Source organism: Acinonyx jubatus, chromosome D4, assembly GCF_027475565.1.
Source record: "Acinonyx jubatus isolate Ajub_Pintada_27869175 chromosome D4, VMU_Ajub_asm_v1.0, whole genome shotgun sequence".
NCBI classification, from domain to species: domain Eukaryota; kingdom Metazoa; phylum Chordata; class Mammalia; order Carnivora; family Felidae; genus Acinonyx; species Acinonyx jubatus.
The window spans coordinates 13,668,892-13,689,707 of record NC_069391.1 but is presented as its reverse complement, the minus strand read 5'-3'; the positions used below and the strand labels follow the sequence as shown (position 1 = coordinate 13,689,707).

The 20,816-nt window shown below is 39.8% G+C and overlaps 1 protein-coding gene and 1 long non-coding RNA gene across 15 annotated transcripts in view; one reads left to right on the top strand and one right to left on the bottom strand.

Moving 5' to 3' along the window:
* Nucleotides 1-20,816, top strand: part of LOC106986625 (uncharacterized) — a 94,155-nt gene that overhangs the window by 61,295 nt on the left and 12,044 nt on the right. For 9 of the 10 annotated variants that reach the window (XR_008290975.1, XR_008290974.1, XR_008290973.1 and 6 more), the window contains 2 exons: nt 16,717-16,839; nt 18,406-18,522. This is a non-coding gene — a long non-coding RNA (uncharacterized LOC106986625). The remainder of the gene's footprint in view (nt 1-16,716; nt 16,840-18,405; nt 18,523-20,816) is intronic. The other variant, XR_008290976.1, reaches the window with a different exon arrangement.
* On the bottom strand, nt 200-19,103 carry LOC106986623 (N-acetyllactosaminide alpha-1,3-galactosyltransferase-like). Of its 5 annotated transcripts, XM_053204692.1 has the most exons (7): nt 18,833-19,103; nt 18,038-18,123; nt 15,864-15,986; nt 14,230-14,283; nt 7,128-7,262; nt 5,690-5,845; nt 4,284-4,418 (listed from the first exon to the last, which is right to left on the bottom strand). In XM_053204692.1, exons 1-6 carry the CDS (start codon nt 18,851-18,853, stop codon nt 5,827-5,829), a joined length of 438 nt encoding a protein of 145 aa, XP_053060667.1. In that variant the 5' UTR covers nt 18,854-19,103; the 3' UTR covers nt 4,284-4,418; nt 5,690-5,826. The 5 variants fall into 5 exon arrangements, with proteins under 5 accessions (XP_053060665.1, XP_014940281.3, XP_026890809.2 ...); XM_053204690.1 differs by lacking the exon at nt 5,690-5,845 and having other exon boundaries at nt 200-4,418; nt 18,833-19,084; XM_015084795.3 differs by lacking the exons at nt 5,690-5,845; nt 15,864-15,986 and adding an exon at nt 16,910-16,942 and having other exon boundaries at nt 200-4,418; nt 18,833-19,080.

Below are 20,816 nucleotides of genomic sequence, written 5' to 3'. Positions count from 1 at the left end.
TTTTTGGGACAGAGAGAGACAGAGCATGAACGGGGGAGGGGCAGAGAGAGAGGGAGACACAGAATCAGAAACAGGCTCCAGGCTCTGAGCCATCAGCCCAGAGCCTGACGCGGGGCTCGAACTCACGGACCGCAAGATCGTGACCTGGCTGAAGCCGGACGCTTAACCGACTGCGCCACCCAGGCGCCCCTTTCATCACAGTGCTTTCTTGATGGCCCATGTACAAAGTGGCCTTGGTGGCAGAGACAGAGGCTATCCAGTGGCTCAGTAAGATAGACTTCCTCTCATCAGTGACGATCTGGCTTTCTCTGCTGCTAAACGTGCAACCACCCGGCGGCAGAGGCCTCCCTGTGTACATCATATGACACCTTTCTTCTGAGGGACTGTCTGGCCCCTGGCAGCATATTGGTAACTTGGAGCTTTTCCATAAGGGAAGGAGAAGAAATTTGTCCCCAAACAAATATATTCTGGGTACAGATATACCTTCCTTTCCCATAGTGCTTCTTCCAGCACTACCACTTGCGGACTTACAGAATGTTTTCTTCATTGCCTCTGCCAAAGAGAGAGAGTTTATTGGCAACTAAGTGCAACAGTGGGCTTCTGTCCATGGAATTCACTGGTGTTACCTTATAACTCATGACCCAGAAGCAGCTAACTTTGTGAAGCAGCCTACTGAAGCCTCAGTCACAGAATCAGCTCTAAGACAACACCTGGTGAGGTCGGGGTGCCATTCTAAAGGAATGTTCTAAAGGAATTAAATAGTAGTCACTAGGTCATATCGTCTTCCTCAAAGCCACAGTGCATGGGTCCTGGAACCAAGAAGTAGAGATGTGAGGCTTTGTTTTACAATTACACCAGATAATCTGCTGGAACCATTTTTAAAAAAAAATTTTTTTAACGTTTATTTATTTTTGAGATAGAGAGAGACAGAGCATGAACGGGGAGGGTCACAGAGAGAGGGAGACACAGAATCTGAAACAGGCTCCAGGCTCTGAGCTGTCAGCACAAAGCCCGACGCAGGGCTCGAACCCACGGACCGTGAGATCATGACCTGAGCCAAAGTCAGACGCTTAACCGACTGAGCCACCCAGGCGCCCCTGCTGGAACCATTTTTACTTTCTTCTCTGCAACCTTGGGCTCGATGAGTTTGAAGGTTCTCGTGTACAAGGAAACAAAATGATGGTCCTGTTGAATGGGCATCTGAGACTCCCCCCTGGCCATTTTTCATTCTCATTGTGCTGGATCAGCAGCCAGAGAAGGGGTCTCTGTACTGGATCAGGGAACTGATTATCAAGATGAAAGTCGGTTGCTATGCCACAATGGTGGAATGAGGGCTGTATCTAGAGTTCAAGGTGTTTCCTGGGAGCCTCTTAAACTACTTTATCCAACAGTCCTTGTTAAGGGAAAGCTGTGGCAATCTGATAAAGACCCACTAAAGACTCAGATTCTAAAGATTATAAGACTCAGATTATAAAGAAGCTTTATATCATCTTCCGAGTAAGGAACCCTACTCATCTGAGCTTCCAGCAGAAAGTAAAGAATGTGGAATGGGTGGTGAAAGAAAGGAGGGATCAATATGAACTTGACCTTGGAACCAGCTACAGAAATGAGGACCACAGAAGGCATGTATATTTTTCTTATGTTTATATTATAAGCATAAGTATACATTATCATATATATGTACCTTTTTATGTGTTAACCAATTATTTTCCCCTTTTCCTTCTCTTACAATTTTTTTTTTCTAAATGAGTAGTATTAGTTATTCTTTACAATTTGGATCAGAGCTCACCGAACAATGAAGAGCCACATAGAGTCCTGAGGGAGAGGACCTCATATCATCCTGGATTCTTGGACATAATGAGGGAAACTATGTCAGGCATTACTTCGGATTTCACCCTTCTGGGTGTGATTATTTACACAAAAGCTGGTTGCGTTTTGCATGGTAGAAACATGAAGTCATTTTATGGGAGTTAGGAGGAAGAGGATGAGTGCTTTGTGGCAACATGAGTGGACTGTGGTAGCCATTTGTCTGTTTACTCTCAGATTTCGATCTCATTTTCCCCACACTCTGCTCGGTGTGGCAGGGACCTCCATTTCCTAGACTCCACTGCATCCGACTACTGGGTGGCACTGGCCAGTGGAAACAAAGGCAGACAGGACAGGAGAAGGAGAAAAGTCTGTACATTTCTCTCTCGTCTCTGTCTCTGTCTCCTTTGGGTGACATCCTTAGCACTGACTAGACTCCTCTCTTTGTTGTCCCCACCCGTGCCAGGCAGCTCATGCTAGGTTCTGGCTCTTTGTGGACATTCTATAATTTTCCCTTCAGCCTTAGGAGTGCTATTGCCTTCATTAAAATAAAAATTAAGGGTGCCTGGGTGGCTCTGTTGGTTGTGTCTCACTTCAGCTCAGGTCATGATCTCACAGTTTGTGGATTTGAGCCCTGCGTCGGGCTCTGTGCTGACAGCTCAGAGCCTGGAGCCTGCTTCGGATTCTGTGTTTCCCTCTCTCTCTCTGCCCCTTCCCCACTCTCTCTCTTTCTCTCTCTCTCTCCAAAATAAACATTAAATTTTTTTTTTTAATTATGGGTTGCTTCACTTTCTCTTGTGTGCACTTCAGCTCTGTTATGAGCTCTTGTATGTCCAGTTCCCTGTGTTAAATCTCCACTGTTAAATACTGAGGTTAGCATTATCTGTTTTCCTAACTGGGCCCTGACTAGTGGTAAAATCCTTGTGTGTGCCTGTATGTGTGCATGTGTGTGATATGAATCAATTTGTGTAAAACACAAGTGTCACTGTGTGTGTGGGTGTTCATGTGGTGGGTATATAAATGCATATAAAAGGAATAGTGAGGGATAGGTTTTCAAAGGGAGAGTAAAGGAGGGGCTTTCAATTTTCTCTGTATTTATTACATTTTCTTTTAGTTTTTATAACAATCAATCTCATAGTTTTAAAACGCCTAGATCTTTTTGAGTGACTCAGTTTCCTAAGTAATGATCCGTCCATCTGATGGCAGCTTTAACATCTTTAATGTTTTGCATAGACAGGATATTACTATAGTTGCAGTGACTTCTTATCCACACCTCCAGACAATCCCCTTTCTTTTTTATTTTTATTTTATTTTGTTAATTTTTTAGATTTAATCTTATTTGAGAGAGAGAGATGGGGGAAGAGGCAGAGGGAGAGAGAGAGAGAGAAAGAGGTAAAGAGAGAGAGACACACAGAGAGAGAGAATCTTAAGCAGGCTCCATGCTCAGCACAGAGCTTGACGGGAGCCTTGATCCAACAACCCTGGAATCCTGACCTGAGCCAAAATCAAGAGTTGGACCGGCTGAGCCACCCAGGCACCCTGACAACCCCCTTTCTTAAGCAGTACGAGAAATGTGTATCTACATGGATCAATAAAAATATTTCAGGTTTCATTTTCTTGTGACAGATTCTATTTTGTTCAATGTAATCCAACAAATAATATCTCCTCAATATTCACACAGGATATGAAATCATTGTATCTCCATCTGACGTCAGTACATTCATTCTGCAATTGCTGTATCCCATCTTATACAATTCACAATGAATATGAGAAGTATGACTATTCCATATTGGCGGTCTTGCCATTTTGCTAGTGATTTTTTTTTTTTAGTGCTAGAATTTATCAAGTGCTAATTTCCTAAGGAATAAGACAAAAATGATGCTCTTATTTTCAGAAATCTGAAGGAAGTGTTATAAAACTACAATTTCACCCTAAGATGCTTATAATCCTTTTTAGCCCAAGAGAGTTTGATATTATGAATATTAATGATATCTGTTCTAGTAAAATCCCAGCAATATTCCGGTGATAAGAGCTTAGCAGGTTTGTGGAGAAAGAAATACTTATTTAAGTGGCTTTCATCATGCCATACTGCTTCAATGCTGTTTTTCTTGTCATTCATGATTCCTTTCAAGCACTCCCTGGCAATATTGAGAACTTGGGTAGGAGTGCCACCAAATACAGCAGCATGGTAATAAAAATCTCCCATGCCAGTAGGTATATATGCTTCTGATAACTGACTTCTTTCATATGGCACCTTTATCAGATCTGCCTTGTACCAGTAAGCATGTAACTGAGCCACTGACTCCCCCAGAGTCTCCACTCCATATTTCCTTACGAAGACTTGATCTACATCCATGCAGAAGAGAAAGTCGACTTCACGCTGGATATGATCTACAACATGTTCACTAATAGTCTTCATGCGCATCATGCTGACATCTTGCCATCTCTTCTCTCGCTTAATTTCAAACACTTTGATTGTACGGAGGGGACTCAGCTGTATCCAAGGCATCCTGGAGAAGTCATCTATCAGGACATAAATTATGACTTTATGGCCAACCATAAAAAACATATCTGCAGATAGTATAAATTTCCTCAAATAGTGGTCGATATATCTGTGAAGTAAACAAGAAATGATTAAGTTCTTTGTCTTCTATTGCAGTGAAATGCATACTACTTAAGTTACACTGGTCGTAGTTTGTCCAGAAATACTAGTAGGCAAACTAAATATTAGATACGCTTCTTGAGTTATATTTAAGTAGCATAAAAGAAAGTGAAATTATCTGCCTTTCCTCTCCCTGATGGGGTTCTGTGGATCATGAGAAAAGAGGACTTCCTTACGAGGGGGAATGAAACATGGTGAGATCAGTAAATGGCACAGAGCCCTGTCGCAAGATGAGAGCCAGAGTCTTTAGGGTTGTCTGGGAGGAAGGAGCTTGTGTTGGGGATTGTAGGCAAGAAGGTCTTGGGTCCTTGCACGAGCAGTGATTGATGTCCGTGGCTTGCTTTATGAGGAGGAATTTATGAGGAGTCAATAATGCAGACATACAAGCCTCAGCTTCAGATAATGTTTATATAATCATTAAAAATAAGTTCTGGGGGCGCCTGAGTGGCGCAGTCGGTTAAGCGTCCGACTTCAGCCAGGTCACGATCTCGCGGTCCGTGAGTTCGAGCCCCAGGTCAGGCTCTGGGCTGATGGCTCAGAGCCTGGAGCCTGTTTCCGATTCTGTGTCTCCCTCTCTCTCTCTGCCCCTCCCCCGTTCATGCTCTGTCTCTCTCTGTCCCAAAAATAAATAAACGTTGAAAAAAAAAATTAAAAAAAAAAAGTTCTGGGTATTGATCAAAGTTTTAAGAAACATAGTAGGTGGAGTCGGGAGAAAACTTTCTAGTTTGGAATATCTGAAGTTATGGTAATTTAATAATTAAAGCAAGATAAATTATGACAAATACCTCTTAAAATATGCTACTGAGTTGGAAGCTAGCAACCCAAATACAAAGAGATACCATTTATCCGCATTTTTTTATGGTTAATGCTTTTGTACTGTGTTCCAGAAATCCTTGCCTCCTCAAGGTAGTGAAAGTATGCTTCTATATTTTCTTTTAGTTGCTTTATTGTTTTCACTTTCACATTTAAGCCAGTTATCCATTTGAATTAATTTCTGTGTATGGTATAATACAGGGCTCTTTGGTATTGGTCTTTGCCTTCGATAGTAATCCTATTGGCCAAGAATGCCTGGGACTCACCTAGGCCCCTGCTGCTTGTGGTGAGACCCCCACAGACATTTCTCTTACCAGCCAATGTTGTGGCTGGACCAGCCCACACTTACAAGATACTCCTCAGCAGCAACCATCAGAGAACTTTGAAAAAACAAAGTTCGTTACTCACAAGTCCTGGAGGGTACAAGGTAGGCCCAGGGCCACAGAACGAGGTCTTAGGTAAAGGGAGAGAAGGGGGCGATCCTTGGGGATTCTGCCTTTATTTGGCTGGGGGATGGGGTGCCAAGGCTTTCACAGCTTCACTCTTTATTGCAGAATTTGAAACCTAAGAGCAGGAATGAAAGTGCAGGAAGGAAAGTGCGGGGTCACTCAGGTGGTCAGTTACATAGGTTACCCAGGCCTTTCTAAAAGGGGAATTTCACAGGAGGGCCGACCTGCCTCTTTACCCAGTTGTTTAGTTAGTGACCAACCATGTTATAGCCCGCAGTATGTTTATTCAAGTTGGATGTCTTTGAAATGAGTGCCTCAGTAATCAAAAGTGTAATGTCAGGTATTCACAAGAAAAAAAAAAGGTTATCATCAGGCACTTTCACTACTATGGTGAACTTATTTTTTTAAATTTTTTGAAAACTTTCTATTTTGGAATGATATTAGATTTATGTAACAGGTGTAACTGTATTATACAGAGTTCCCATATACACTCTATGCATCTTCCCCTAATGTTAGTATCTTATATAATCATAGTACATTTGTCAAAAGTAGGAAATTATCAGTGGTTAAATACTATAACTTAACCACAGATTTTGTTTTTTTTCACCTGTTTTGCCCCTAACGGGCTTCTAGTTTGCAAGATCCAATCCAGAATACACATTGCATTTAGTCATTATGTCTTGTTAGGCTCCTCCAATCTGTCTCCATGTCTCTCCTTGTCGTTTATAACCCTGACCATTTTGAAGAGTACTGATCAGGTATTTTGTAGAATGGCCCTCAATTTGGGTTTTTCTGATGTTTTCTTAGGTAGAGATAATTTCAATACAGTCACATTTGTCAACCTCTTCCTTTATAATTAGTATTTTCTGTATCTTGATGAAGAAATCCTTTTCTGTCTTGATTTCATTCAGATACACTGCGGTTTGCCCTTTAACTTTTGGTCTTTAAACTACTTGGGAAGTATGTTTGTATATGCTTGTATATGGAATGCTGTAGAAAGGTGCAATTGTGATTTTCCCATGCTGACATCAACTTTCTCCAGCATCATTTATGAAAGTCTTTCCCTACAGATCCACAATGTCATAGCCATGGTCTTTCACATTTGCGTGGGTGTTTCTGTTTTATCATATTGGCTTATTTGCTCATCCCTGGATGATTGTGAATTTTATTGATTTTTTTTTTCAAAGAACCAGCTTTTTGATTCTTTGATTTTACTCTATGGATTTTCTGTTTTCAGTTGCATGGATTTCTGTTCTCATCTTTACTATTTCCTTACTTCTGTTTACTTTGGCTTTATTCCGTTCCACTTTTTCTAGATTTTTGAGGTGGGATTATTGATAATCTCCTATTTTCTATAATAAAAAGCTTGAATGTAAAGGACATTTGGCATTACCTACCTTCCTACGGCAAACACAGTCAGCCCCACGGTAATTTTATGTTTGGCATAATACTGTTCCAAAACTTCTTCATTGAAAGTGCCATGCCACACAACTGGAGCTGACCAGTTGGTGGTGGTCAGGTTCATGGACTGACTGTAAGAAAGACATAAGAATTGTGAACAAGATACCTTTTAATAAAACTGTGGTAGATGTTACCAATATATAGAGCCTGTGTCTGGTTGCAGCATTTCCTTACTCCTAATCCAAAGCCTTGATGGTTATGACAACCCGGAGAAACAGCTTGTCAGAAATGGCCAGATCATTACAAAAGTACGTGTACAGGTTAGTTACACTGTGATTCCAAGATCTTTGAGGACACAGTTAAAACGTCACCCTAAGTATAAAGTAACAATAACTCTTATATTTGGACAAAATCTCCTGGTCTTAGGCTTTTTGACATTAATTACTTTCAGAGACCATATTTTGAAAAATGACCTTCCTAAGTTCATAATCTAAAATGCTGCCAGTGCTAATATTACTGCATACTGTCAGAATCAACTTTGTCAGAACTCTAGAAGGTAGCCAAAAGTTTAGAGCAATCAAGCAAAAGTTAAATCAAGAAAAGGACGACTCAACACAATAGAAGGAAAGGTTTGTGGTATTTTAACTTAGCCTTTGCACCAACTTACTCCCAGTATGGCATTGGTGTTGAAAACAGCAAACCATGTTCTCAGTTTGAGTATCTGCTTTGGGATGGAGAAGAGTGGATCTAATTCCAAAGGAAATGTATTTGTCCATTTTGGCCCTAGAAGTCCCCAAAGGACTGGACTCCTAGTGCTTCCTTTTGTTTCACTTAACTCAGAACTCTCTCAAAATGGAGAAGTGGGTAAGTAGAGGGGAATTCTTGAAAACATTTTAAAAACAAACAAGCCCCTGCCATCTGAGGCAAGAAATTACAGTTGGAATAAACACTAGATATGCTGAAATCCTGGGAGGAGAAAATTGGGAGAGAGTTCTTTGAAAAGTAAAGGCTTTAACAAGACCCCTTGTATAATGAGGAATTAAGGAATCCATACACGTGTTCAGGATTACATGCTCAGAAAAGATCCCTGAAGATCCTAAGATTTCACCTCTGGCTGATATTTAGGCTCAGTGTAAGCAGGAAGCAAAGACTAATGCAGAGTTGTAAACAACTGGGCTGTGTTGAAGGAGGGCCCAAACACAGAGCCAATCTTCAAAGACTGTAAGAGGGTTATTTTTTTCCCTCTTTCTTTTCCTTTCCCTTCTCTTCCCTTCCATTTCCTCCTTTCCTTTCCTTTCCTTTCCTTCCCTTTTTCTCCTTCCCTTCCTCTTCTTCCTCCTCCCCCTTGGAATTCTCCTCCTCCTCTGCCACCGTCATCATCATCATCTTCTTCTTCTTCTTCTTCTTCATCTCCTCATCCTCCTCTTACTCCTCCAATTATCCTCCAACCACCACCACAACCACCACCACTATGGCTCTAGGTATTTAAGGATATCTTTAACAAACCAGTAGCTGACCATAAGCTAAAGGAACAGAGACCTCTCAGACCAAACAAGACAAAGAATACAGTCTTTAAAAATAGTCTGGAAAAGTCACCAAACAGACAAAGAACTACAATCCACAGCAAGCAAGAACAACAAACTCTGAGGAGGCAAAAGAATCAGAATTCCAAAGTAACGACATTATAGTATACAAAATGCCTGTTTTCAACTAAAAATTATGAGGCATACAAGGAAACAAGAATGTGTGGTCCATTGATGGGAGGAAAGAATTAACAAAAACTGTCCCTGGGGAAGCCAGACATTGGGCTTACTATAACAAGACTTTAAATCAACTATTTTAAATATGCCGAAAGAGCCAAAGAAAACCATGGAAAAAGAACTAAAGGAAATCAAGAGAATGAAGGCTTAACAAGCAGAGGATGTGAATAAAGAGATAGAATATAAAAAGGAACCAAATAGAAGTTCTGAAGCTGAGAAGTATAATAGCTGAAATAAAAAAACTTGCCATAGGATTTCAACAGCAGACCCGAGCAGACATACATAGAACATTTTAACCAACAACAGAATACATATTCTTCTCAAATACACATGGGACATTTTCCAGGATAGATCATATGTTAGGCCATAAAATAAATCTCAATAAACTTAAAATGGTTGGAAACATACAAACTATCTTTTCCATTGACAGTGGAATGAAATTAACAGCAGAAAGAAACCTGTAAAGTTCATAAATAAATGGAAATTAAACAAAACACTCTGAAACAACCAATGGGTCAAAGAAAAAAAAATCACAAAGGGAATTAGAAAATACACTGAGATGAATAAAAATGAAAATACAACATACTAAAACTTATGGGATGCAGTGAAAAGCAGTACTCAGAAGGAAGTGTATAGCTGTAAACATCTGTATTAAACAAGAAGAAAGATACCATATTGATAACCTAACCTTCCACCTTTAAGGACCTAGAAAAAAATAGCAAACTAAACCCAAAGCAAGAAGAAGGAAGAAATAATAAGGCCGGGAGCAGAGACAGCGGACATAGAGGAAAAGAAAAACATGACAGAATTAATGAAGCCAATAATTGGTTCTTTGAGAATATCGATAAAATTGACCAATTTTTAACTAGACTGACTGAAACCAAAAATCCAGAAATGACTCCTATTATTAAAATCAGGAGTGGAAATGGAGACACTACTACAGACCTTACAGATAGAAAAAGCATTATAAGAGAATACTATGAGCAATTGTACATGACCTTATTAGATAAATAGATGAAATGGACAAATTCCTAGAAACACACGAACTACCAAAACTAGTTGAAGAAGAAATAGAAAAATTTAATAGGCCTGGAACAAGGCAACAGAATTAATAAAAATAATTGGATTGGTAATCAAAATTCTCCCAACAAAGAAAAGCCCAGGACAAGATGGCTTCATTGGTGAATTCTACCAAACATCTAACAGATTAACACCAATCGTTCTCAAAGTCTTCCAAAGAAATTGAAGAAGAGAGAGCATTTTTTAACTCATTCTATGTGGCCAGAATTACTGATACAAAAGCCAGGAAAAAACACCTCAGGAAAACTGTAGACTAATATCCATTATGAATAAAAATGCAAAAATCCTCAACAAAATATTTGTAAACTGAATCCAACAGTATATTAAAATCTGAAGTGAGATTTATTCCAGGAATGCAGGCTGGTTCAACCTACAAATACCAAAAACAAACAAAACAAAACAAAACACAAACAAATACCAATCTATGTAAAACACCATATTAATAAAATGGAAGTAAAAAACCCACATGATCATCTTAAGTGATGTAGAAAAGGCATTTGACAAAATTCCCACAATCCTGCATGATAAAAATACCCAACAAACTAGGAACAGAAGGGAAATTCCTCTACATGATAAAGGGCATCTTATGTAAAACTCACAGTTGACATCATACTTATTTTTGAGAGACTGAAAACTTTTCCCCTAAAATCAGGAACAAGACAAGGCTGTCTGTTTTATCCACTTCCTTTCAACATTGTACTGGAGGTTTAGGGAAGTTGGGCAAGAAAAGGAAATAAAAGGCATCCAAATTGGAAAGAAAGAAGTAAAACTATCTCTACTAATAGAGAAGATTCTAAGCAGTCTTCCAAAAAAAATCTATTAGAACCAGTAATTGTTGCAGGATACAAGATCAACATGCAAAAATCATTTATATTTCCATACACTAGAAACGAACCATCTGAAAATAAAATTAAGAAAACATTTTCATTTATAACAGGAACAAAAAGAATAAAATATTTAGGAATACACACAACCAAAGGAGGTGCAAGACTGATACAATGAAAACTATAAGACATTGTTGAAAAAGATTAAAGAAGGCCTAAATAAATGGAAAGACATCATGTTTATGGATTGGAGACTTCATATTGTTAAGATGGTAATACGCCCCAAAGTGAGCTACAGATTCAATGTCATTCCTACATGTACTGCATTGAATAGTAACCCTCCCCCCAATTCAAATCCACTTGGAACTTCAGAATGTTACCTTATTTAGAAATAGTGTCTTTGCAGATGTAATTAATTATGATGACATCATTCTGAATTAGGTTGGGCTTGTGAATCCAATGACAGGTGTTCTTTTAAGATGAAAGGGCACATAGAGGAGAGATACAGATAAGGCCATGTAGAGACAAAGGCAGAGACTGGAGCTATGCTTTCACACCAAAGAATGCCTGGGGCCACCAGAGTCTTCAAGAGATAGGAAGAATTCTTCTTTTGGGCTTTAGAGGGAACGTGGCCCTGCTGACACCTTGATTTTGGATTTCTGGACTCCAGAGTTGTGAAGAAATTAATTTATGTTGTTTTAAATCATGTAGTTTGTTGTGATTTGTTATAGCAACCCTGGGAAGGTAATACACTATCACTTTTCTAACTGCTAATTTAATTTAATTTAATTTAATTTAATTTAATTAATTATTTTTACTGAAATGAACAAACTGAGCCTAAAATTCATAAGGAATTATAAGGAACCTCAAATAGCCAAAACGATCTTGAAAAAGAAGAACAAAATTGGAGGACTCACACTTCCCGATTTCAAAGCTTACTGCAAAGATACAATAATCAAACCAGTGTGTTATTGACATAAGGATAGACATATATAGGTCAATGGAATAGAACTGAGTCTGTAAAAAGCCCATACAACTATGATTAGTTAATTTTAAATAAAGGGTGCCAAGACCATTCAATGGGGGAAAATAGTCTTTTTAACAAATTGTGCTGAGACCACTGGATATCTACATTTAAAAAAAATGAAGTTGCACTTATCTCCCACCATGGATAAATAAACGTTAATGCAAAATGGATCAAAGACTTAAGTGTAAGAGCAAAAGTTATAAAACTCTTAGAAGAAAACTACAGTAAATTTTCGTGATCTTAGATTTGGTAATCATTTCTTAGATGTGACACCAAAAGCATGGACATCAAAAGAAAAAAAATTAGATAAATTAGACTTCCGCAGAAAACAAAATTTTGTGCATCCAAGGACACTAACAAGAAAGCAGAAAGGAGACCCACAGATAGAAACTGGCATTTTACAAAAGTAAATATCCAAGTGGGATTCATGGGAAAAGGTGTTCAACCTTGATGGTCATCAAGGAAAAGAATGAAAACAGAATGAGAATTGTTGTACAGTTGGAAGAAAAAGATTCTATTGGGGCGTCTGGGTGAGTCAGTCAGTTAAGTGTCCAACTCTTGGTTTCAGCTCAGGTCATGATCTCTTGGTTTCATGGGTTTGAGCCTCACATCTGGCTCCGTGCTGACAGTGTGGAGCCTGCTTGGGATTCTCTGTCTCCCTCTCCCTCTCTGTCCCTCCCCGACTCATGCTGTCTCTGTCAAAATAAATAAATATATTTTTAAAAAAAGATTCTATTAACTATTTCAGAAGCTGTTATGGACTGAACACTGTCTCCCCCAAATTCATATGTTGAAACCCTAATTCCCATTGTGGCTATTTAGAGACAGGGCCTTCAGGGAGGTAATTCAGGTCAAATAAGGTCATAAGGGTGGGGCCCAAATTCAATAGGACTGGTGTCCTTAAAAGGAGAGACACCATGGATGCTTGTGGATGATGGCGCACAGAAAAAAGTCCCGGTGAGGACAAGAAAGCCCAGGAGAGAGGCCTCAGGGGAAACCGAACTTCCCACACCTTGACCATCCACTTCTAGCCTCCAGAAGTGGGAAGAAATAAATTTATATTGTTTAAGCCAAAAAAAAAAAAAAATGCAGTGAAAACTGAATTTTATTGGTAATCCATTTGGAATCTGTGTAAATGATTATATGGTTTTCTCCTTTGTTCAATTGTTGTGGTGAATCATCACGCTGACTTACAAGGATATGCCTTACTTGTCTTGTGAGTGGGATCCTGTGCCAGTTATTAAGCTAACATCTTTCGTAACTAAACCCACCGCACTATGCTGGGCTTTCTTATATTGAGCCAGGACTCTGCAAACCACATCTCATCTTTGCCAGCAGGCACCCTGTTAGGCTCTGCTAATAGAGGGCCCTGGAGGAAAATTACAAGCCTGGGGGAAGAAGGAACTTGCTCTTTCCGGTTTCCAGGGGGCTCCGTATCTGCCTCCTCCTCCTGCAAGTCTCCACCACCGGGATATAGTTCCATCTGGATCCAGATTTCAGCTTTTCCAACACTGTCAAACCCAGCCTCATTGTGCCCCTCCGTAGAGGTCTGGCTCCTTGTCCCAAGAGGCCTTTCTGGAGCCTGGTGGTTCCAGCACCAGTTGAGTGGGTCTTAAGCTCACTGAGTTTAAGCTCTCCAAGTTTCTAGGGTTTCACAATTTTGGCCTCTTCCTTCTGTTTCTTCAGCCCTTTTCCTGGGGAAAATAGTTACTTCCTGTGGTTGTTCCCCCCATGACACCTTAGAATTCTCTTTCCAGACTTTCCAGTTACTTATACTAGTTAACCACTAACTAGGTAACTTTATACTAGTTAACAGTTCTTTGTATGAAATGCTTTTTTAAAATAACCGGTGTGCTTTATGTGTCCTTGTTAGATCTGACAAAAGTTGTAATATCATAGGAGGATGGTTCATGGACCATTATCCAATCATGATCTTAGCTGGACATCTCCTTTCAAAGTTTTAATTCAGACAAGTCCTGAAGCCCTGCACCACCAAGGAGAAAGACACGTGGGTACAGTAAGGAGCGGGAGGCAGAGAGGCTGGAGGAAAGCGATGTATTAAAGTGTGAAGTGCACAGACGACCCATCTATCTGACTTGGGCTTTGGTTCCCTCGTTGGCGAAATGAGGAGAATCAAGCAAATGATCAAACATGGACCCTTCACATTTTGACCCGCCATAATGTTAGGTTTGGGTTTCTGTTGGGTTTCTGTCATCTATACTCTCATTTATGAAGGATGTGGGCCTTAATGTCCACTGGGACACTGCTTGTTTTTTTGTAATGTAATCAAAGATCAATCTCCCGCCCAACAGTTGGAAGGCCAGTTGTAAGTCTTATTGACACAGTGTTAGTTTCTACTGGGCAATCTATGGATTCATCTCACATGTGTTTGACTTGGAGATCTTACCTGGGAGAAAACCAGTCTGAAAGCTTTAATTCCTTTGATGGACTGTTCATAGACCTATCAGAAGAAATAGTGCAAAGAATCACACTGTATCTAGTTGAGCTTGAGATAATTGAATGTCTACCAAATCAAGGGTTATATTATGATATGATGTAAAATGCGAGATAAGCATGAAGCAGTAAGAAAAGCAGTGATGAACTTTGAAGGCAGTGGCATGGAAAATCATGATTTCTAACCTTGACTGAGGCTCTGTGCTGCCCAGAAATCTTTATGTGTTTCTACAGTGCTCATTCTCCTTCTCACTGATAAATAGCAGTCATCACATGAAACCTCCTTCAATTTTCAGCCACCTCGCCTCCAAATTCATCTAGAGTACTGATTTCCCCCCCCACCCATTGCATTGGAAATAGATCCCTACTATCTGTCTAAGGTTAGCCTTAAATATCCTGTCTGTTCAGAAGCCCTGATTTGAGAGTCATTCTCAGAAAGGTTTTTCCTAGGCTTTCTATTTGATCAATTGACATGCTTGCAGGCATTTTCCTGTGGCTTCAAATTTGTATGTGCAACTAGACTTCTCCTGGGAATTTAAGACTCAGACATCCAACTGCATTCTGAAGTCTCCTGCTTGAAGTTCGCACAGATACCACGAGAAGAAGATGCTTAATGTGAAGTCATCATGTCTTCCCCACAGTAGGAACCCTTCAAATGTTGCTTTATCTCACTGGTCCACTTGAATTAGCAAGGCAGAAGTGTGAGAATCATTCTACACTCAGAGCATTCCCTAAATCCCAGCCCCAAATCCATCTTTAAACCCTGCTGATTTTATCTCCAAAACGTCTCTCAAATCCATTCCCTATCTTCATTCTCTGCCACCGCATGACTCCAAGTCACCACCGTCTCTTATTCGGGCTATTGCAGTAGCCTTCTAATTGGTCTCATCGTCTGTGCACTTTAATCAAGACTTTGCAGTATGAAAAATGTTAAAGGTGTGCAAACTGAAAGAGAATAGTATAATGACCCTCCATATTCCGATCCCCCCAAATTAACACTGTGATACCCTCTCTGCCTGTCCTTGTCCTGGCCCTTTGCAACCCATTCTCCATAGGTCCACTCTGCTTCCTCTATCATGTTCCTGAAGCTCCAGTTGCTCCCATGTTATTCTTCTGTTTAACAGTGTTCAGTGGCTTCCCATTGGCCTAAGGATCATGTTCACACTCCTTCTATGGCCATAACATTCTGCATAATCTGACCCTTCACCTTGTTCTAGCCACATCTCCTACAGGGCCCCACAATTAGAATGTTCCAGACTCACTGGCCTTTTTTAAGTTTCCTTAAACACTCCACGCTTCAACCAGCTAATTCTCACACAGCCTTTAGGTCTTATTTTAAATATCCTCACCTAAGGGAAGTATTCCCTAGCCAGCTAGAGGAGGTTAGATTCCCTTCATTAATAGCTAATACTTATGGAATACTTTCCCGAGTGTTATCTAATTTAATCCACCCCTATGAGATAGGTACTGCTATTATTATCACCCTCAATTTACTAGACAAGGAAACTGAGGCACGTGGACCTATTATTCTCTTGTCCATAGTCACACAGCAGGTGGAAAGACCAGAAGTTGGGCTGGGGTCCTTACTTCATCCTTGCTATACACTCTAATGGCACCCCGGCTAACACATCTTTGGAGAGTTGATCCTGGGCTGAGTTAACGAGGGGCAGCTGTGGAGCTGCGTCGTACATCACAAGTCCGTCTTTGTGCCTGTGTACACAGATGGGAGCACTGCGGCGTCCAGGGTGTGACTGAGACGTGGCCTTCTACGCAGGCACCCGCCTTATCGACAGCAAGGCCTTTGGTTACTGAGTATCGGTGTGTTAAGGCTTTAGAATCATGATGCGAAGAAGACCTAATATTAATGATGGAATGATTGTCAGATTGTGTTGCATTGTGTACATTTTATCAGAAAACACTTTAATTCATTTTTTCTCCCAGCCTCTGCTGCAGCAGACCTTCCTTGCACATTCCCACCTTTGTCTACAGGTTTTCCTGCTGTTTTCAGGTGGTTGACTGTGAGCCACGGCTCCGTCTGGGGGAAACATACTCTCCCATGAAAACCATCTTACTACATTATTTTCATGCACAGAGCAGCTCACCTGCATGTAGAGTCATGGTCTTAGCGGGGGTGTTGGACTGCATAGAACCAACTGAGACAAGGCCCTTGGACACAACAAGCATCAGAAAGGAAGCTTCTTGCACTTCATTAGGAATTTGGGTCTTACACAATCTTTGGGGAAGTTTTCCTCTCCGCGTACATTCTGATAGTGTGATTTTGTAGGGGGCTTGTGGTTAATACAATCTCCCAAGAGTCTTTTGGCTGAAACTTTTTTCCTGTGTGATTTCCCAGAGCTTTAAAAGACCCAAGATTCCTGGAAGCTGGGTTCTGTTTCCTGTAACACGTTTCCTCTAACCAGTTCTAACTCCTCCATTACAGATGGCACCCCGCCAGTCTGCTCTACTTTGACTCCTAGTACTCTGACCCTAAAGGAGCATCTCCAACATACGTCAGTAAAATCGCTTTGGTTTACTGTTGCCTGGAGGAACCAAGGACTTGCAGGTACTCCACTGCCCCCAACGGGTTTCGTCCTCAAAGAAGGGGTCATAGCATATTTGGAAATGGGACTTACCAGCACCGATATATCTTCTGTAGTTTCTTTGTGCTTAGGATAAACAAAAAACATTACATTACTTTTAAACTTACATAAGATGTTTCCATATTTAAGATGACTAGAGTTATACTCCAGCAATCCATTCATCTTATTCCCTAACATTACCAAATATTCAATGAACACATAATATGGACAAAATATTTGTGTCCCCCTCAAATTTGAAGGTTGACATCCTAACCCCCAACATGATGGCATTAGGAAGTGGGGCCTTTAGGACATGATTGGGTTATGAGGTTGGAGCCCTCATGAGTGGGATTAGTGGCCTTACAAAAGTGATACCAGAGAACTCCCTTGTCCCTTCAACCATGTGAGGACACAGCAAGAAGGTGGCTGTCCATGAACCAGGGCACCAAGTCTGCCAGCGCCTTGATCTTGGACCTCTCAGCCTCCAGAACTGTGAGAAATAAATTTCTGGCGTTCATAAGCCATCCTGTCCATGGTATTCTGTTATAGCAGCTCGGACAGACTAAGACATGTACCATGTGCCAAGGACATTATTGGTTGCAGACATACAGTAATGAGCATGATAAAAAATCACCACAGTTAAGGACTTCACACACTAGATCTTAAAAAAGAAAACCTAATTCTTTGAGTTACAAATGAAAGAAAAACTTAATACTCAAAACGATGAAACTTTGCTGATGGCCAATGAAATCTTTCTGCTTGTGTACGTATGTGGACTGCAAATACCATACCTAGTGCCAGAAGCCACCAATATTAGGGATGTCTCTTTAAAAAGATGCCGCCTATTTAACAATGGCACTTTCTCCAACACTTACTAACTGCCTTAATTACATGGTTACTGTGTTGGTAGCTTAACATTCCTTGTTCTCACACAAACGGGCCTACAAACATTGTGGTCAGCCCTGATCCCATTAGAAACTAAGAACTTTTATGCTGAAGGTTATGTTTATGCTGATATATTTGAATGCCATTTGGATATTTTGGGGTATATTGGATTGGTATATATATACGGGGGTATATTTGGAGGCTGATTTTATTCAGAGGGTGAACCTATCACCTTTCTGACATACTAGATCTTTATCAAACCCCAGAATAAAATATACATTACTTTTTAAAAATTACCTGACATGATACTGTCTGTACAAAGCCCATAAAAACAATAAAAGTAATAGCAGTTGACTTGTTTTTCTTCTGTATTTCATCCTTTCCTAAGAGGAAAAAGAAACAGATAAAAATAGATTAAATATAGTACAATGAATACGGAGTAAGCTGTGTTGAATTGTGACTCTCCATGACTTTAACTAGCTGATTTAATATATATTGGCTAGGAATTAAGGCACCTCTGGTCCTTGGATGTCTCTCTATATGAAAATAGAGTTAAGCCTGCAGAGACACTTTTTATGGGAGCCAGCTGCCCGAAGCCAGGACATTAGCTTGTCTAAGCTGGCCTTGATGCAAGAGATTTTATAAACTTCATTTGTCTTTTCTAGAGTACACAAGGCTTTTCCTGCAGAAGAGAAAAATACAAATGCCACTTCCCAGCCTAACTCACAGAGCGTGGTGTCAGAGAAAAGAGAAAATTGAGAAAATACTTGGACTTCAAAGAGGTATGTAGTTATGAAGGAACTATCTTTAGTGAAATAGTATTATGAAGTTCATCACCCCAAGACAGATGATAGGACTAATAACAGCATAAAATAGATGCTCCTTCTCAAAAGTATTTGAATATAAAATTGATTCCAAGCATGGGCTAGAGGCTAAACTATAAAGTGTAGATTATTTGTACATTGACTTGATATTTTAGCCATCAAGTTTGTAAAGCTCCTTTGTGATATTTCGTCTATGCAATATGAAATTGTGTGCAGAGAAGGAGTCGAATGTATCTCGATTTGGTTGAAATGAAGGACAAACTCTTACCTTTTGTTTCCCTAAGATCATAGAGGACTTTTACACAGTTTCTTCCTTGGAGACTCAACACTTATGGCGTGGTGGTTTGGGAAGACATGTGGAAAATCTCAAGTGGGCAGACAGTTTTCAAGCAGGACCTTCTGAGACCTTTGAAAAGTCATGAATCAGATACCCTGGTAGTGGTTCTTCGGCACTCCCCAGTTTGCCTGCTTATTACTTCAGACTTCTGGGAATGATGATGTCATCACCTTCTCTTTGGATGATGAAAGAATTAGATACTTAGAATCATAACAATTCATAAGCCAGTAGCTTCTCTTTGACATTACCAAGGGACTAGATTTTTCTCCCATTTAGGAAACAAACAAACATAGGATCATTGAAGTTCTTTTCTTTACTTGAGTTTTTTAAGCCTTCTACTACATTTTTAATTGAAGTACAACTTACATAACGTAAAACACATGCAATTTAGGTGTACAGTTTATTGTGTTTTTTTACACATGTCCATGTATATGTAAATGCTATTAATTAAGACACAGAACGTCTCCATGACCCCAGTATTTTTTTCTTGTGCCCCTTTGAGTCAGTACCGTCTCCCCGCCCAGGAAATCAGTGTTCTGATTTCTGTGACTACAGCTGAGTTATTCCTGCTATGGAAGGTCATATAAATAGTGTTGTATGACAGGTACTCTGCATTTGGTTTTTTTTCACTCATGGTTTTGCAACTCATGTATGTTGTGTGTATCTTATACATACCAAAAAGTTAATTCAAAACAAATTATAGATCGAACCGTACAAGCTAAAGCCACAAGCTTTTAGAGAAAAACATAGGAGGATATCTTTCTAACTTGGGGATAGATAAAGGTCTCTTAGGAGGTGACAGAAGACAATAACTAAAAAAATGATAAGTTGTTACCTCATTATAATTAGAAGACTTTTGCTTGTCAAAAGACACCATTAATAAATTAATAATGATCCATTACTACTCACAAATGGTTTATAGTAACCTAAATGATACACACCAATACATGATTCATTCAGGAAATAAAATCCGTATTAATGTTAGGTTTGTTTGTTTGTTTGTTTATTGTTTTTTTATTTAGAGAGGGAGAGAGAGTGTGAGCAGGGGAAGGGCAGAGAGGGGGGTAGGGGAGGGAGAATCCTAAGCTGTGCTGACAACACAGAGCCTAATGAGGGGCTTAAACCCATGAACCGTGAGATCATGACCTGTACCAAAATCAAGAGTCAGCAGCTTAACAGACTGAGCCACCCAGGTGCCCCTAATGTTAGAAGTTTTCTGTTGATCTCCATTAATCCTCGAAAAAAAGGAGGGTGGTGAAGGATGATAACAAAATTAAATTAATACAGAATTAGAATGTTTTGACTCATAGGAAAGTAAATTATACAGTCCAATGCCCCCAGAGATGACAGTCATGAATTCTAGAAGGGAAAATAAAATAAAAATTAAATAAATCTATTTGAAGGCAAAAGAGATGGACTGAAACCAGGCTGCTCCTTGAAAGAAGGGAAATGTATTGGGTAAAGTTTACATTTATACAACTTTTCATTTTGAGGTTATCTCCCAATTTACACGGAAGTGGGTAGCTAGAACTCAGAGAAAGACTTGAGTCAGTATGAAACTGGTAGATGTCAAGGAGGCTGAAAAGTAATAAGAAAATCCCAGAAAGAGGAACACAGAATGGAGAACCCCCAAATCTGCATAGAAACTGACTTAAATCCTGGATGACAACTAAACTGTCCATGAAGAGGAAAAACTACAGTTTCCCCAGGAAATAGCAACATTGGAAATTGAGCAATTTCCACTTATGCCCCCTGTAGGGTAAATGGAGTTTGGAATTTGAGTCCAGCCCAGGTAACTATCTGTCCACACAAGAATCAACACTCTTCAGAGGAAAATGAGAGAATCCCGAGTCTCTACGTGTCATCTATAATGTCAGGCATACATTTCGGAAAAGTTGACAGACATGCAAAGAAA

Bases quoted from the DNA above. Each gene is read 5' to 3' on its own strand.
- LOC106986623 (XM_053204690.1), bottom strand. From the start codon at position 18,853: ATGATCTTAGGGAAACAAAAG. The intron at 15,987-18,037 runs GTAATTTTTAAA...CTGTGTACACAG, and splicing joins TACAGACAGTATCATGTCAG to GCACAAAGACGGACTTGTGA. The intron at 4,419-7,127 runs GTAGGTAATGCC...TTTACTTCACAG, and splicing joins ACTGTGTTTGCCGTAGGAAG to ATATATCGACCACTATTTGA.